This window comes from Amphiprion ocellaris, chromosome 9 (genome assembly GCF_022539595.1).
Source record: "Amphiprion ocellaris isolate individual 3 ecotype Okinawa chromosome 9, ASM2253959v1, whole genome shotgun sequence".
Taxonomy (NCBI): Eukaryota; Metazoa; Chordata; class Actinopteri; family Pomacentridae; genus Amphiprion; species Amphiprion ocellaris.
In genome coordinates this window covers 634,117-653,369 of record NC_072774.1, presented here as the reverse complement: position 1 = coordinate 653,369, position 19,253 = coordinate 634,117, and the positions used below count along the sequence as shown (strand labels likewise).

Here is a 19,253-nt window from a genome sequence, read left to right as displayed (position 1 = left end):
CTTTGTTTCCCTGCACATCACTGAGTTGTAGCACTGCCCTCCCTGGCTCATAATAGGGAATTCTAATAAAGAATCTCTGCTTAGCTTTCAGGGAGGGCTGGTGATGGTCACACACATGCACTAAATATTAAAATATTTGGCTTCAAGACTAAAATATGCATCAGTCTCATACAACGTTGACACCTCTTTTGTGGAGTTAAACAATGAGAATAAATGCAGACAAAGAAAAAGAAAGAAACTACTGGAGGCTTTTCCATCTTCTAGCCTCTAAACATCCCTTTAATTAGTAGAATATGGATACTTCGCTTTGGGTTTTATTGACTAAAGAGTTAACCAACAGAAGAAGCAGCAACACAGGGGAGGCAAGCTTAGATATCTTTATTTATTCTCTTTACATCCACTGAAACAAATCATGGGAAAATGAATTCATATGTCTGAGAAGGTCCACCAAAAACTGAAAGACAAAAATGTATATCCCTGATGTCGGGGTCTGCGGTCAGACCGAAACCCGAGTCCCTTCACCGAAGCTGAGCAGACGGACTTCACAGCTCCTCAGCCTCGTTCACTCGTTCATTCACAAAAAGCTCAGAACCAAGAGGTCCGTTCTGCTTTAGATTCAATACAAAACCTAGAAAATCCAACATCTGGCGTCACCAAACAGCACCAAACTCCCCGTTTTAGATTCTCAATATTCACTTAGTGCATTGCTCAAGGTTTCCTGAGAATAGTCGCAGCACAAAAAAACTAAGGCAACTTCATCCCGATATATATCTTTATATATATATTACATTTAACTAGAACTCTGTGCTAAAATGCAGGAGGAAGCGAGTGGGTTCCAAAGATTCAATCACAACTTTTAAATGGACTAAAGTCAGACAAAAAAAATAAAAAATAAAACAAGGAAGTTTTTAAATCTCATAGTGCAAATAAAGTGGAAATAAAAAATAAGATTTGCTACACGATAAAGAGCGGATAGTGCATGCAAGGCCAGGGAAGTGGATTGGACTGAAGGGAAATCTTGAAGTATATCAACGTATACTTGGGTTTTTTTTTTTGGTCAAACTGAGAGAAAATGGCCCCTTTAGACGAAGCTACAGTACCGGACATCTGGAATGTTTTACTGCAGAACCTGACAGGATTTTAAAATGTGCAAAAGAGTGCATCCGAGGAGGAAAGAAGACACTCGAGTCTGGAAGAAGGTGGCAAAAAAAAGAAAAAAAAAGAAAATGTTTATGCAGCTTCTGGCGAGATCTGAACTCCTGGATTCTCTCGCTGAGCAGCAGAAGAGCCTCAATAAATATCAATAAATAAATAAATACAGGAAGGGGAACGTTGCACTTTCACCCCCTTTTTGCTTTGACTTTTTTTAAGAACCCAAATGAGTGCATTAGAGGACCGACAGCTTCTGGGAAATAAAAGGAAAATTAATTGTCTTAATCACCATCAACGCTTTGATTTTTTATGGTCTGGAAGCGGATTCTTTCGTAAACATCTGAGAAGAAATCTCAAGAAAAACAAACATCTTTGGTTCAAGCACCAAATCAAATTGGCTAATCTATCCGATTATTGCTAACAGATGCACAGAACAAGTTTGATTAATTTCCCTGACGACCCACAGAGGGCAGCGTTCATTACATGATAACATTGTGACATCTGAATTTCACCTGAACGTCTTGGATTATTAGAATTATTAATTTAGTTTGCATAGTGAGAAGCATCCCAGTAACCGATCACACACTTGACACACAGCAGCTAGAAAACAAAACAAACCTAAATTAAACTGCAAACGAGGAATAAAATGAAATCAAACATTAAAATATCGCTGAAAACCCGTTTAACATTTTTTTGTCTTTTATTCTGAAGCGCTCTCTACGCGGAGTCCGACCCCCTGAGTGAAGTGTTATTTATTTTTTTTTACTGTGGATGCTTTTCCACCAACACACACACATTCACACACTCTCTCTTATTTTCTACTATTCTTCTTCTTCTGCTTCTTCTTCTTCCTCTCCATTCTCCTCCTCTGCCTCATCCCTCCATCGGTCTCGCTGGACGGCCGGCGACTCGCTTCGTCTTCCCGGATCTTCGGCGTCCGACTCCCGGAGGCCTCGCAGGAAGAACTCCGGGTAGGCGGCCATGCGCTGGGGGCCGATCTGGGCCAGCAGTGCCAGCGACCGCTCCCGCTCCACGTCGAACATCAGCGGCGGACCGGAGCCGCCGCCGTCCAGCGCTGAGCGGGGCAGGAAGCCGGAGGAGTGGGCCTGGAACGCCTCCAGGGGGTCGGGTGGCTCCCTGCAGCCGGCATCGCCTCGGGGCCGGCGGGTCCGGAGCTCCAAGCAGCTGTGGCCCTTGCGGTGGCGCTGGAGGTGGTCCTCCCGAGCGAACGCCTTGTGACACAGCGGACACTCGAAGGGCCGAGTCCCGCTGTGGAGCGACAGGTGGTTCTTCAGGTCGTATGAGTGTAGGAAGCGCGCCGGGCAGTGGGGGCAGGGGTAGGGGCGCTCGCCGGTGTGCTTTCTCATATGGATCTTCAACTTATCATTTCTGAAAACGAGATGAGAAAACAGTTAAAATATGATCCGTTAGTCACCAAAACATTTAGATTTAGGTGTTTGTAGGACGAGGCTGCACAGTGGCTGGGTGGTTAGCACCGTCACCTTGATGGAAAAAGTCCATTAAAAAGTGATAAATTAGAAGATGATCTTGGTCTGAAACGGAGATAAAAATGATCCTTTCATTCGCTATGTATACTATATATAATGTGAATCTGACAGAGGACCCAGTACAGAACCCTGTGGAACACTACAACAACATTTCTGCAAGACAGCAGCTAAATGCATCATCATCATCAAGACAAGATGGAGAAAAAAAAAACAAAATATGATTCGTTAGGTACCAAAACTTTTAGATTTAGGTGTCTGTTGGACGATCATTCCACATAAAATCCACCAAATCTAAAGTAAAACTTTTTATCTGCAGTAACTTTAGTATCTTTAATGCAAAGTTTTACCTTCACACTACAAGTATTTTCAGAGTTACAGACCTTGGTTTCGGTACATTTTTTTCTATAACCAACCTTTAGCATCAGTATCATCTAGCAGATGATCCTGGTCTGAAACGGAGGTAAGAATGATCCTTTCATTTTCTATAACTTGTTCTGACCTAGTGGACACGAGTCTTTTAAGTTTCCCCTCTTTAAAATTCACATGTATGTGTGAATCTGACAGAGGACCCAGTATAGAACCCTGTGGAACACCACATCAACATTTCTGCAGCTAAATGCATCATTTGAATTGAATCATTCAACATAAAATCAACTAAATCTGCAAAACGTTCCCTCAGAATCATCTGATTCTTTGTCTACAGTAACTTTAGAATCTTTCATGCAAAGTTTTACTTTCATACTCTGAGTATTTTCACAGTTGCAGGCCCTCAAACTACATTGCCTCATAACCTCATCAGTACAGCAGACAGACGCAGACATTTTCATGGAAATGAAATAAATTTTTCCATCATTTCTGAGCCTTCAGTATCAGACAGAGGACCCATTATAGAACCCTGTGGAACACCACATCAACATTTCTGCATCTAAATGCATAATTTGAACTGAATCACTCCATATAAACTAAATAAATCAGAAAAAAGCCCCCCCTGACCTCCTCAGAATCAACTGATTCTTTATCGACAGTAACCTTAGTGAATTTAATGCAAAGTTTTCAGAGTTGGAGGCAAAATATGCAAAACCACAGCAAACAGACATTACATTGACAGAAAGTCAGGAAATGACCACAAAAAGGTGTAACATGAACAAGAAAAGACAAAAAACTAACAGGAAAAGACACTGCGTGGCCACAGAAGAGGCTAAATGAAGAGAAGAGTCACAAAATTGCTACTAAAAATGCTAAACAACCAGAAAATGAACAGAAAGTGTCACAAAATGACCACAAGATTGTAAACAAACACAAAAAGAGCCAAACTGTGGCGTCACAAAATGACCACAAAAACCTAAACAACCACAAAAAGATGCTAAATGAAGAGAAGAGTCAAAAAATGACCATAAAAAGATGCAAAGTGAACAGGAAAAGACAAAAAACTGATAGAAAAAGACATAAAACAACCACAAAAGATGCTAAATGAAGAAGAGTCACAAAATTCCAGTGCTGCTACTCACACTGGAGTATGAATGCGTGTGAATGCTGGTGGTGGTCGGAGGGGCCGTAGGTGCAGATTGTCAGCCATGCTTCCGTCAGTCTGCCCCAGGGCAGCTGTGGCTACAAATGTAGTTTACCACCGCTGAGTGAGAATGTGTGAGTGAATGAATAATGGATTAATTGTGAAGCGCTTTGAGTGCCTTGTAAAGCGCTATATAAATCTAATCCTTGAAAATGACCACAAATTGATGCAAAACGACTGCAAAAAGATGGACAATGAACCAAACAAGTCACAAAATTACCACAAAAAGTGGCAAAATGAACAGGAAAAGACAAAAAAAAAATTGAAAAAGACATAAAACAACCACAAACGATGGTAAATGAAGAGAGGAGTCACAAAATGACCACAAAAAGATGGAAAATCAACAAAACAAGTCACAAAATGACCATAAAAGAAGTTAAACAGCAAGAGACATAGCATCCACTCCAGGTGTCTCAGTCAAGCTCTTGTTTCTATACAGCCACCTTTCAGCATAAGTATTATGGGATGTATCCTAGTGTGAACAGTTTAGAGTCCTAGAAACAATCATTGGTTCCCTGGATGTGTTTGTGGTTTCTCATAATGACACAAATTTGTCCAACAGGACTCGAAATCTGACCAAAATCTGTCCATAATGACCAAAACCTATTTGAAATTACCAAAGATTGTCCAAAATGTCAGTTTTTACCAGAGCTCAGATGTGTTTTTCCTCCTAAAATATCATGTCTATCTGCTGTACCAATGAAGTTCTGAGGCTCAGAAAAAGGTTCGATTCACCTCGATGTACTTTCAGGGCCTGAAACTGAAAATATTCCAAAACACAAGCACCCTGGGTGTTTAAAACGACACATAAAGCCAACAGTATTGTTCAAAATGGCCCAAAATCAAACAAAGATTGCTCAAACATGATCCAAAATACCTCGACAATTGTTGAAATTTACACATATATTGTCCAGAATAACTCAAAAATGATTCAAATGAAACAAAAGTTATGTGAAGTTACACAAAATTGTCCAAAAGTACTTCAAATTTGTCCAAAAGAAGTCAAAAAATGTCTCTGTCATAACAAAAACCTGTTTGAAATAATTCAAAGATTGTCCAAAATGACTTGAAATTGTCCAAAATGGCAATCTCTTGTAGCAGAGATCATCTACAGAATAGATGAATTTCATCTATGTTATAGTTTTCTAGTCTTTTTGGACCCACCTCTATGGACTTCAAGGACCTGGAATGTTCTAAGTGAGACTAAATGTTCCATGGATGATCTTAATAAACTCTGATCATTATTAAAGTTACTGGAGATGAAGAACCAGATGTTCTGAGGAGATCCCAAAGTCCTATTTGGTTGATTTTTTGATTTTTTTTGTGCCGAATTTGAGTTTTTGTTGCAATTTCACCTGTTTTGTGGTAATTTTGGTACATTTTGTGGTTCTCTTGGGTGTTTTTCCTGGCATATTTGAACCTTTTAGGGTAGTTTTGGTTCTTTTTGGGGTGATTTTGTGTATTTTTGTGGTAATTTTGCCTGTTTCTAGGGTTATTTTGCATGTTTTTGGGGGAAATTTGTATTTTTGTCACAATTTCACCTGTTTTATGGTAGTTTTGGTCCTTTTCATGGTAAATTTGGCTGTTTTTGTGGTGATTTTCCATGTTTTTGCTGGCATATTTGAACGTTTGAAGGTAATTTTGACTCTTTTGGGGTTTTTTGTGCCAAATTGTAGTTTTTGTTGCAATTTCACCTGTTTTGTGATCATTTTTTGTACTTTTTGTGGTGATTTTTGCAAGTTTTTCCTGGCATACTTGAACCTTTCAGAGAAGGTAAAGCTACCAGCTGATTCTGCGAGACTTTTCTGAAGAAGAAAGCAGTTTTGTTTACCGAGTGAATCGGACGCCGCAGGCGGAGCATTGGAAGGGTTTCTCTCCAGTGTGTGTCCTCATGTGTCTCGGCAGTTTTCCGGCTCCGTGGATGATCTTCTGACAGACCGGACACTGTTGAGGCGTCTGAGACTTCCTCTTCCTGCCTCCTCCTCCTCCTCCGACTGTCGCCGTCGCCGCTCGGTCGGTGGCGGATGCCGGTAAGGTTGTGTTCCCCATGGTGGCGCCGTCGATGATGGCCTCCATGTCGTCGTCCTCGAACAGCTTGTCGGCGGTGGGCGGTGGCTGGGCGATGCGAGGGTCCTGCAGCCAGTGGAGGTGGCCTCCGTTCAGCGCGGCGCCTCGGATCGCCCTCGGGTCGCCGTTCTGGCCCGGCTGTGGGCGGAGCTCGTCCTGCTCGGGGCTGAGCGGCCGGGTGGAGGGCAGCGAGCGGAGGCTGTCGGACGCCGGTGACGGGTGTGAGACGGGCGACGCCGGGTTGACGGGCGACGAGTTGACGTGATGCAACCCGACCCTCCTCACCTTCTTTCTGTCCGTTTTCCTGCGGGAGAGCTTCTCCACGGCGCCGTCGGCCTCCCTGTCGGCACAGCGGCCTCCCTGCTGCTTCGCCTCCCCCTCCGCCTCCCCCGTCTCCCCCAGGATGTCCCGGCAGGCGTCGGCGACGCACTGGATGCCGAGCAGCTGGGCGCCCCGCAGGACATCCCTCATGCCAGAGCTGGGGATGGTCAGGGTGGCGGTGTAGGCGAACTCCAGCAGGGCATCCAGGGCGTCGGGCGACACGCAGTCCAGCTGGCAGACGCTGAAGCCGCCGCCGCCGCCGCCCTCGCCGCCCTCCTCCGCCCCGAACAGCCGGCGGAAGTAGAGGCTGACAGCGGCCATGACGGAACGGTGGGTGGGGTAGCGGGCGCCGCGGGACGTCAGGGTGAGGTCGCACAGGAGACCCGTCCTCCGCTGGTCATTGAGGTGGGACAGAAGCTCGTTGCTGTGCTCCGGGAAGGGGATCCCAATCAGACCGTCCTCTCCTGGAGACATCGCCACCTGCAGGACGGAGGAAACATTGCAGGTCAGAGTCTGGATTAGAGAGGAGTCAGTTCTGCTGCTCCAACGTTCATTCTTTATACACAACCACCCAAAAGTTCTCCATGGAAACTCACACTTTAATTCAAACAAGGGTTTTCTAATCATCAGTTAGCCTTTCAACACCATTAGCTAACACAATGTAGCATTAGAACACAGGAGTGTCCAACACGAGGCCCAACGGCCAAAAGTGGTCCTCCAGAGGGTCCAATCCAGTCCTCGAAGTGCAAAAATTCCAGAGAAGACATTAACTGCAGATTGTAAATTAGTAAAACTATAAATTTAAAATCATTTCTAGACCATGACAAGTTGTTTACATCAGAAAGTAAGATGCTAGATTGTTCTTTTGTCATTTTTGTGTCTCATTTTTCTGATATTTTGTCTCGTTTTTGTTGTTTTTTTGTCTGACTTTTGTCATTCGTCACATTTATGTCGTTTTGTGTTTCCTTTTTGTCTCGCTTGTGTTTGTATCTATTTTTTTGTCATTTTATTTTTGCAGAAGCCTCCATTAATCCTTAAAATCATCTGGTAAAAATCTATGAATTTCCAGCGGATGACTTCAAGAATTAATAGAGGCATCTGCAAAAATAAAATCACTTTTGTTGTTTTCATATCAAAAACACAAAGCAGACAGACATGTCTCATTAACTGGTCATAAGTTTCACTCTTTTTATAGTAAAAATACTTTTTTCTTGATGAAACTTTCATTTAATCCACCAGTCAGTGAAGTAAAGTCAAAGAAAGATCACTTTATGTCTGTTGTTTGGGGGTTTTTTTTGTTTGTTTTTATATCAAAAAACACACAAGAACCAGCACATATTGTCAAAATGTTCATAAATTTTAATTTTTTTTGGAGAAAAATATAGTTTTTCTGTTCTGTTTTCTGACACCTAGAATCTTTATTTTCATTGTCAGTAATTTTCCTGATGAACTAATCTGCTGTTTGGTCTCTAAAATGGTGAAAACTTGGATTAGTATCCTCAGATGTCTCATTTTGTCCAAAGATCTTAAAGCATCCATAAATTCTTGAAGTCGCTGCATTTTTCCACATCAGAGAAATGAAACATCTCAGTTTTTTCCGTTATCTTGCAGCAGTAAGAGAATTCATTTTCATATTTTATGGATATTTAGTTTCCTAGAACGACGGATGATATTCCACCTCCTCTCAGGCCCTGAACACCTTCGTTAGCGTGACTCAAACCGGAGCTTTTTATTCACTCTAAGCGAGGCTTAACTCCCCTTCATCCTCCAGATTAGGACACCGGGAAGAGAAGCTTTTAACCGGTTAGACAGTGGTCTGGGGACATCTGAGGACGATGGAGAGGAGGAGAAGGTTACGTAAAGACGGAGGGCAGGAGGTTAAACCTTCAGAGCATCAGCTGATCGATTAAAATACCTGCAGAGGGAGGAGGAAGTGGTGGAGACGAGAAGAGAACAAGAAGAAGAAGAAGCAGCGAGAGAATGAGGAAGGAAGAAGAACACAACCTTTAAGCCTGGAAGACCCAACTATAGAAAAAACTAAGCAAAAAAAACAAACAAAACAATTTGATATATAAAAACCCGAATATAGAAGAAAATGAGCAAAGACATAAATAAAATAAACACACACATATAAACATATATATATGTATATATATGTGTATGTGTGTGTGTGTGTGTATATTTATATATATATATATATATATATATACACATATACACACACACACACACACACACATATATATACATATATATGTGTGTGTGTGTGTGTGTATACATATATATATATATATATATATATATATATATATATATATATATATATATCCAAAAAATAGCAAAAAATTTTTAATAAAACTAAAAAAATCTATAAATTATAATAATAATAATGATAATTATAAACTCAAATAGAAGATAATGAGCAAAAAACTGAACAAAAAAAGAATATATATATTAATCTGATTTATATCAGATGAACATGTGAGCCAAAAAAAATGTTTTAGTGTAAAAAGAAGTGAAAGTTGTGGAGGATTTAACGAGACGTCGACCTGACGGCAGGAAACGATGCAGTTGAAGAGTTTCGCTGCTTGATTCAAACAGAAAACGCTGCTAATCTGAGCTTTTTTAAACTTTATTTAAAAGACAGGTTGCAGGAAAAGGAAGAAAAGAGTAAACAGAAATCAGGAGGAAATATTTCAGAAAAATCAGACATCGACCAGAATCAGGCTGATTCGCTGCCAAACGAGGAAACTTTGAGTTTATCTTTAAATTAATTATTAAACAAAGCAGATCTGAATGATTCCAAACGGTCTGTTCAACATGTTTTTATAGTTTGGATGCAGATTCACGTTTTACACCTCAGACTTCATTCCTTCCTAACTGAGTTCAGGACGGATTCCTGGACGTCATGAACTCACTGCTGCTGGTTTTTATTGCTGAACGCAAAAAGAAAACAAGTCGAACCCTCTGACAGAACATCATTTTCTGGGATTTTAAGCTTCTTGGAGTTTTTCTTTTTAAGTTTGTTGAAAAGACACAAAGTTTGTTGACATCTAAGCTCCAAAAAAATGAACTGAAATAAAGAGTTGTGTTGAAATATTTCAGCAACAGAAAGAATAAAGTCAAGAAAACTGTGAGTTTTGAATCACTAAAGCTGTTTGTGATGCATCCAAAGTCTGATCTGATTCAGATTTTTCTAGAGATTATTTCTATTTTTGATTCACTCCTCGACAAAACCATCATCTGTGGAAAGATTCAGTCTGTCCTGCCGTCAGCAGCTGGAAAATCTGGTGTTTTTGCAAAATATGCTTTTTTAAAAGATGCAGTTTGTTGTCCTGCAGGATGAACCTGTTCAGCAGAAAGGAAGAAAAAAAAACAGAAAATTCAGTCATCGTCATATGAGGAAACTACGAGCTTTAAAGCTTTAGATCAGTGACACAAGAGAAATCTGTCTGATGGAACCTGAACTATCAGGATTTTAAACTTGATCTAAGAGACACAGAGTTTGTTGAGCTGCAGTTCCAGATGTTTCCAGCAAAACAGACGAAGAAGAAAATGAGACAAACCTGAAAGAAATCAGGTGGAATGGAAACATTTCATCTGCAGAATCGAGTAGAAACCAACTTTTTAAATGACAAAGAATCTGAGGTTTTTTCAAATGCAAGAATCTTTAAACACCAACCCAGAACAAGATGTGAAGATTTATCAGCATAAAAACACAGTTTAAAGTGGTTTTATGTGTAAAGTATGTTGCATAGAGCCTCTATATGGACACAGAAATGGAGTTACTGTCTTTTCTGTGCAGTAAATTAAACATTTTTCTGCGTAAACACGCATTTTATCTCAGTTATGCAGCTAAATGATGCTACACAACCACAGCAACCAGAAAAACAACAGTTTAAATGACGAATAAACAATCTGAGGTGAAGACGTCACTTTTAGAGGGTTTTCTGCTCAATACAGGCCGAGAAAGACAAACTTCAGCTGCATAAAAAGCTGTTCAAAGTGATTTCATGTCCAATATATGTCTTATAAATCCCACAGCTACACAAACACATTATAAAACTGATAAGTTACTCCTGCATGCTGACAGATGGAAATGAAACAGTCGTCTACGTAGAAACACCATTTTTATCTCATTTATGCAGTTATCATCTGCAGAGTCGAGCAGAAACAGGTTGAGTTTAACAAAGAGGCAGAATGACGACAGCGAAGCCACATCTGGATGATAGAAACAGTTCAGGACGCTTTTACCACATGAGAAAGACTCAAGCATCAAAATAACGATTGGATTTCTGCTGCAGAAACACAGAATAAAGAATCACCACCTTCATCTGATTTTACACCCGAAGCAGCTCAAACCCTGAACTCAGGACGGTAAGTTTCTTTATCTGCATCAGTGGAGAGATTTTCCTGTCAGAACCTGATTTACTGGGATTCTGGAGCCGTTTAAACTTTATCTAATAGACACAGAGTTTGCTGACCGTCAGGAGGAACATGTAGATTTGGTTGCAAAAAAAAAAACCTGAATGTAAGTCGCTGCCACTAGAGGAAACTACGAGTTTAACCTTTAAATCAGCAGAACAAAGTCACATCTGAGCTCTAAAACTGTAAAACTCTAGATGTTTTTACCACGAGTGAGACTCCAGGAGACTTCTTCAGCTTTATAATGATGTTTTTAAGGTTCTGATGCAGGTGTGCTCACCTACAAATCATTAATCTCCAAGAAAAATCGGTCTAAAGGAAGCTGAACTATCAGGATTTAAGGCTTTTTGGAGGTTTTGATTTAACAGAGAGAGTTTGTTGACATGCAGGATGAACATCATGACAGTTTTTGCTGCATGATGCAAAAAGGAAACACCTCAAACTTTGTCTTTTTTCAGCCACAAATTCATCAGCAAGCAGCTAAAAGCACGAACTCTGGACAATAAGTTCCTTTATCTGCATCAATGAAGAGATTTTCCAGTCAGAACCCGATTTACTGGGATTCTGGAGCTGATTAAACTTTATTTAATATAGACAGAGTTTGCTGACCTGCAGGAGGAACATTAAGATTTGGTCGCCAAAAAAAAGACAGAAAGACGGATATCGACCACAAACAGGTTCACACATGAGGAAACCTCCTAGATGCCTTTTTACAGCTGAACAAGTTCAGTTTAAAGGAAGATTTGGTTGAAAAAAAAAAACTATCAAGATTTAAGGCTTTTTGGAGATTTCAACTTACTTTAGGCGACTGAGTCATTTTCAACAGTTTTGAGTCCTTTAGGACAATTTTTAAATCATTTTGTGGAAGTTTCAAAGCATTTTAAACAGTTTTTAACTCATTTATGACACATTTTAAGTTACTTTAGGCAATCTGGAGTCCTTTTCAACAATTTTTGAATCATTCTGGACAGGATTCCAATCATTCTGGGCGGTTTTGAGTCCTTTAGGACAATTTTTAAGTCATTTGGGGCAAGTTTCCAAGCATTTTAAACTGTTTTCGACTCATTTATGACATGTTTTAATAGATTTTTATGAATAGACACAGAGTTTGTTGACATGCAGGAGGAACATGTAGATTTAGTTACAAAAAACCCCTGAAGGTTGAGTCGCTGCCACATGAGGAAACTATGAGTTTAACCTTTAAACCAGCAGAACAAAGTCACATCTGATGACAGAAACTCTTCTGAATGTCTGATATTCCATCAGCTTTTTCTGGGTATTTCTAATATTTCTGATGCAGGTGAACTTTATTATTATTGAACTTTTTTACACCTCAAACTTCAACCAGCAGGAAAAACCCTGAACTCTGGACAATAAGTTTCTTTATCTGCATCAGTGATGAGATTTTCTCGTCAGAACCTGATTTACTGGGATTCTGGAGCTGATTAAACTTTATTTAATAGACACAGAGTTTGTAGACCTGCAGTATGGGAACATGTTCAGCAAAAAGGAAGATTTGGTTGAAAAAAGAAAAAGACAGAAAGATGGATATCGACCACAAACAGGTTCACACACAAGGAAACTACGAGTTTAACCTTTAAACTAGCAGAACAGTCACAGCTGATGGCAGAAACTCTTCTGAATGTCTGATATTCTGGATGTTTCTAATATTTCTGATGAACTTTATCTTATATTTGGTGTTTTCAGTCGACCAGCAGGTAAAACTCTGAACAAAGCGTTGGTGTGTAACCCGACCTGCCTGGCGGCTCTCGGCTCGTCTACCTGTCCTCTCTCTACCTGTTCCACTCTTTCGCACCTGAGCCGACCAGATTTTCCACAAACAGCTTCGCCCTGCAGACTCTCCCTCCATAGCAACCCCCCAGCCGTCCAATGGTAGCGTTCGCTCGGCGCCCAGAGGGCTCGAGGCGCCGACATCCACCCGACTAACCAGCTCCAAACACACCCTGTTAAACACACACTCCCCCCACCCACCATTGTTCGATCCAACGTCTCCACCCAGACCACAACAGCCAGGAAAGATTCATTAAACACGATGCTTTAAAGCAGCTCAGTAACTCCACTTCCTCCCCGTGGGGTTCAGTCCTACCTTCCCCGTCTTCATGGCCTCGCTGAGCCGGAGCCGAGGCAGCATCTCCATCCTCCACAAACCACCGCTTTTTATTTTCCTGTCTTCTCTAAACTTTGAGGCTGTTTTTTGACGGGTTAAAGCGCTCGCCCTCGACGACCCGTTGGGCTCATTCTGCTGCTCTTCGCCTTCCTGTCGACTGAAAAGAGGCCGACACCCCTCCCCCCGGGTCGCCCACGCGCCCCCTTCCCCCCCGAAACCAACGGCCCGTTTTCCGAGCACTTTTTCCGACAAACACGACGACCTCCAGCGAGCCGCCGTCCGGCTCCAGGAGGTTCAGCCGCCTGATAATCTTTATTTCAGTCGACTCAAAGGGCGTCGATGTCAGAACCGACATCATATTGTGGCTGTGAGTCATTTTAGAACCAGGAACCGGCGCTCAGGTAGGCGCAGGATGACAGTTTAACCCAAATGTGCAGAAAAACATCCTCCGACTGAGCATTCATCATGAACTTACACCAAATATTTGGTCTGATCTGCAGCAACGAGCGACGGAGGAACCGGAGAGAGGAAGCCGAGCACATGTCGGTTTAGTTTCTGACACACGACAGCGACGGCTTTAATGACGATAAAAGATTCAAGAAAAAAAGCTTCGAAAGGTTCAAAACAAGACACATGAAGACGTCATGTTTACAGCGTCGAAAGATGAACTTTAGCGGTGTAGAAAGCTGTTTAAAGTGGTTTTATGTCCAAAAATGAGGCTTTACTCCACGTAGAAACACACTTTATCTCAGCTACGCAGCTAAATTACTCCCAACGTGATGCTAAACAACCACAGCAACCAAAAAAACAGCAGAAGATAAATAATCTGAAGTGAAGACATCACCTTTAGAGAGTTTTTTGCTCCATACAGATGAACTTTAGTGCCGTAGAAAGCTGTTTAAAGTGCTTTTATGTCCAAAAATGAAACAGTAGTCGACGTAGAAACACATTTTTGCTCAGTTTCAAGGCTAAATCATTCCCAATATGATGCTAAACAACCACAGTAAACTGAAACAGAACAGTTTTAACAGTAGATAAATAATCTTTGGTGAAGACGTCACCTTTAGACGTCTTTCTCGGCTCAATACAGGCCGAGAAAGATGAACTTCAGCAGCATAGAAAGCTGTTTAAAGTGGTTTTATGTCCAAAAATAAAACAGTCACCTATGTAGAAACACATTTTATCTCAGCTTTGCAGCTAAATTATTCCCATCATGATGCTAAACAAACACAGCAACCAAAGAAACAACAGTTTAAATGATGACTAAATAATCTGAGATGAAGACGTCACCTTTTTCTGCCCAATACAGGCCGAGAAAGACAAATTTCAGCAGCATAGAAAACTATTTAAAGTGGTTTTATGTCCAAAAATGAGGCTTTCCTCCACACAGAAACACACTTTTGCTCAGTTTTGCAGCTAAATTATTCCCATCATGATGCTAAACAACCACAGCAATAAAAAAAACCACCTTTTTTTAAATCACGGCTTCAAACGAATCCAAAGCAAGACGTATGACGATGTCACCTTTAGAAAGTTGGCTATTCTGTGCAGTAAACAAAACTGTCCTCAACATAAAAACAAACTTTATATCAGCTAAATGATGCTAAACAACCACAGCAACCAAAGAAATAAAAGACGAAGAAATAATCGGAGGTGAAGACGACACCTTTAGAAAGTTTTCTGCTCAATACAGGCTGAGAAAGACAAACTTCAGCAGCACAAAAAGCTGTTTAAAGTGGTTTTATGTCCAATACATGTTGTATAGAACCTCACAAACAAATTAAAGAACACTCTAGATGCACCAACATGCTGACAAATGCAGTAAATGAAACTTTCCTCTAAACTTTATCTCAGATACGCAGCTAAATTATTTCCAACCGCAGCCCAACATGATGTTAAACAACCACAGCAACCAGAAAACAAACGTTTAAATGACGGATACACCTTTAGAAAGTCGTCTGTTCTTTATAAGAGAAGAAACACAAGCTTTGGCAACTTTCAAATAACTGATTAAAGTGGTTTAATGTCCAAAATATGTTGTATGAATCCCACAGCTACACAAACACATTATAAAACTGATAAGTTGCTCCTGCATGCTGACAGATGTAAATGAAACAGTCGTCTACGTAGAAACACACTTTTGCTGCTAAATTATTCCTAACGTGATGCTAAACCACTGCAACCAAAAAAACAACAGTTTTAACAGGAGATAAATAATCTGAGGTGAAAATGTCACCTCAGATTATTAACAGTAAAAAGCTGTTTAAAGTGGTTTTATGTCCAAAATCTGTTATATGGAGCCTCACAAGTACATTTAAGAGTACACTAGTTGCAACAACATGCGGACAAATGTTGTAAATGAACCATATAAACACACTTCTGCTGCTAATTTATTCCCAACATGATGCAAAACAACCAACTTTTTAAATGACAGATAAAGAATTTGAGGTGTTTTCAAATGCAGAATCTTCAAACACCAACCCAAAACAAGACGTCAAGATTTATCAGCATAAAAAACAGTTTAAAGTGGTCTCATGTGTAAAATATGTTGCAGCTAAATTATTCCCAACATGATGCTAAACAACCACAGCAACCAGAAAAACAATAGTTTAAATGACGAATAAATAATCTGAGATGAAGACGTCATCTTTAGAGAGTTTTCTGCTCAATACAGGCAGAGAAAGACCAAAATTTAGCAGCACAAAAAGCCGTTTCAAGTGGTTTTATGTCCAATATATGTTGCATAAATCCCCTATGTTGACTCACAGCTACACAAATTCATTATAAAACTGATAAGTTGCTCCTGAATGCTGACAAATGAGTCGTCTACGTTGAAACACACTTTTTAGCTCAGTTTTGCAGCTAATTTATTCCCAACATGATGCTAAACAACCACAGCAACCAGAAAAAAAATACTTTTTTTAAATTACACATAAATAATTTGACAACCCAGAACAAGACATGTTTAGATTTATCAGCATAAAAACAGTTCAAATTGGTTTTATGTGTAAAACATGTTGTATTTATGGATTAAAAGCTCCACAACAGCAGCTCATGTATGTGCTAAAATACAGCAGCTGCACCAACATGCTGTAAATTAAACCCTCCGACACATAGACGGCCACTTCTGATCAGTTGTGCAGCTAAAATATTCTCAACATGACGCTAAACAACCACAGAAAACAACTATTTTGACGCCAGATAAAGAGTCAAAGATGCTATCAAATGCAGAAGCTTCAAACACGACTTCCGGTGAACAAACTCCAGCAACATAACAAACACTTTTAAGTGGTTTCATGAGTAAAATATGTTGTTTAAAGCCTCAAATGCAGCTCAAACACGTGATAAAGTACACTACATTATTCCCAACAACCACTGCAACCTAGAAAAAAATACTTTTTTTAATCGGATATAACATTTAAGGTGTTATTAAATCCAGAAGCTTCCAAAAAAAAAAACAGCCCAAAACATTCAAAAAGTGGAGATTTTTCACCATTTTCTTACATTTTACACACAAATAATGACTCGAAAGTATATTTTAAACATTATTTAACAGTTTAAATCAGAATTTCCTGCAGCTCTGCTTCATAGAGACGAGGAAATAAAACGATTTTTTAACCAGATAAATAATTTATTTTGTTATTAAATGCAGAAGCATCCAAAAAAACAGCACAAACCATTCAAAAAGTGGAGTTTTTCAGCATTTTCTTACATTTATGACAGTATTAGCACAAGATGCTAACGTTTGCACTAAGAATATATATTTTTAAACTATTTTATTTTTATTATATTCTACTGGATTTATTTTATTTGCTATTAAATGCAGAAGCTTCCACAAAATGAGCCCAAAACATTCAAAAAGTTCAGATTTTTCCCCATTTTCGTACATTTTGCACACAAATATTGGCTTGAGAGTAGAATTCGAACGCTATTTAACAGTTTAAATCTGAATTTCCTGCAGCTCTGCTTCATAGAGACAAGGAAAAACAAAACAGAAACCCTCGCCACCTTGGTGTCTGTAGGTTAAAGAGTAAAATCCGGCTGTGACCTCGTGTGTTTTCAGGCCTGATGGCGTTTTTATTTTAGTTAATGTGGATTCAAATCAACAGAACACAAACTAAAACCAGCAGATTTAAGGTTTTCGGAGGCGAACAACAACAACAACAACAGGTTGAGTTTCCGGTTCAGGAGTTTCTAAAAACCAGAAACATGATGCTGGAGGTTATTTTTGGGCTCATTCCTTCGAACGGAGACGCGTTTCGGAAAGAAAAGTCAGATTGCGGAGAAGCTGAGAGAAGATTCCCATCAGTTTTCTGTCAGTCGTGAGTCACTTGATGCCGACGCCTCCAAACGTTTCAATGTTAAAACTGAAAAAACACACCATGAAACAGCTGAGAATTCCTCTGATTTATTCTGTAGATTAAAACTCAAACATGCCTCCTGAAACCTTCAGCTTTGTTTTTTAACACGTTGAACGCTGCAGATCTTATCTTTCCAACTATTGCGTCTCTTTTTTTGGTGTTTTTTTTGCCTCCCACTCTGCAGGAATCCACCTCCTCTGCAGCTCGACGGTTTCCTCATCCCTCGCTTTCACTACGTTCACGTTCTTCCTCTCTTTAACTACACTTTCATCTGCTGCTTTTAACCAAATACGCCCAATTTAGCACCAATCTGACCTCAGCAAACCACCAGTAAAGCAGAAAATGAAGCAGACATCTGATTTAGTGTGGGTTTGTTTCACTGCAGAACAAATTTATTCACTTGTTTTAGCAAAATATGCAGAATTTAGCATCATCTGACCATCATTAATGAACCAAATGGTGCAAATAACCCATAAATGAAGAAGAAATCTAATGAAACATGAATCTCATGTGGATTTGTTTCACTACAAAATAGCTAAATACACCAAATTAAGTGTCATTTTGGCCTCAGCTAACCATCATTCATCTACCAAATGGTGCAAATAAACCATAAAATGAAGCACAAATCGGATTTAGTGTGGATTTGTTTCTCTGCAGAAGAAATGTATTCTTTTTTTTTTTTTTTTTTAGAAAAACACGGCCAATTTAGCATAATTTTGGCCTCAGCTAACCATCATTAACGAACCAAATGGTGCAAATAAACCACAAAATGCAGCAGAAATCTGATGAAATGTGAATCCAGTGTGGATTTGTTTCACTGGAGGAAATTTATTCACTTTTTTTTGCAAAATACTCCAAATTTAGCATAATTTGAGCATCATTAATGGACCAAATGTTGCAAATAGCCCATAAAATGCAGCAGAAATCAGATTAAACGTGAATCTACGTTGGATTTGTTTCTCTGCAGAGGAAATGGAAACTGAACTCGTCTGTTAACCGTCCAGAAAAGCGACTCAAACGCATTTTAAAAGCAGCCTTCGACGGTATCCGGCGTCTAAATGCTGAAATTCTGCAGCTCTGAGTCTCTGGAGCCGTCGTATTATTTTTATGGCTCTTATTTTCCGTTAAAGCTGTAAGTTTTCCCAGTCCGCCTCAATTCTATCAGGCTGCAGCGCTGAGGGGGAAAATATGACTTTATGCTCAAAACCAGTTGTGATGTCAGATGTTTTCCAGAGCGGCTGTCGGTGTGTTTCTGAGGCTGAATGACGAGGAAACGCTCCGAGTTTTAACATAAAACTGAACAATAGGGAGGTTTTAGAGCAGATTTGGAGAGTTTCTACGTCCACAAGCTGCTCAAAAAGAGCTTTAAAGGATTCTCTGTAGAGCAAATGAAACTCTCCCAGCTGGGATTTCTATCAGATCTGCACTGAAATGAACCCCAACAACAACAACCTGATGCTAAACAACCAACATAACAACAACAACCAACAAAACAACAACAACATCAAGAAGAAACCAGTCAGATGGAAAGTCAGATGAGCCTCGTACCTCCACCGTTCCTCTCCTCTGTGGGGCTTTCAGGGGGAAGAAGAAGCTTTTTCTTATTGCACCTCACTTATTTAGAGGTAAAAAAAGAAAAAGAAAGAGGAGTGTGGTGCTGAGGAAGAGTTTAGAGGAGGAGGAAGCAGGAGGATGAGAGGAGATGAAGCAAAGCGTTCAGG

General features: G+C 40.0%; 1 protein-coding gene across 1 annotated transcript in view; it reads right to left on the bottom strand.

The window, feature by feature from the left end:
- Positions 1–362: 362 nt before the first annotated feature.
- The window catches only part of zbtb7b (zinc finger and BTB domain containing 7B), a 43,952-nt gene continuing 25,061 nt past the window's right edge, over positions 363–19,253 (bottom strand). The window contains exons 3-4 of the mRNA XM_055013860.1: positions 6,062–7,098; positions 363–2,541 (exon numbers count right to left, since the gene is read on the bottom strand). Of these exons, the coding sequence (XP_054869835.1) occupies positions 1,974–2,541; positions 6,062–7,092 (1,599 nt within the window). The 5' untranslated portion in view covers positions 7,093–7,098 and the 3' untranslated portion in view covers positions 363–1,973. The remainder of the gene's footprint in view (positions 2,542–6,061; positions 7,099–19,253) is intronic.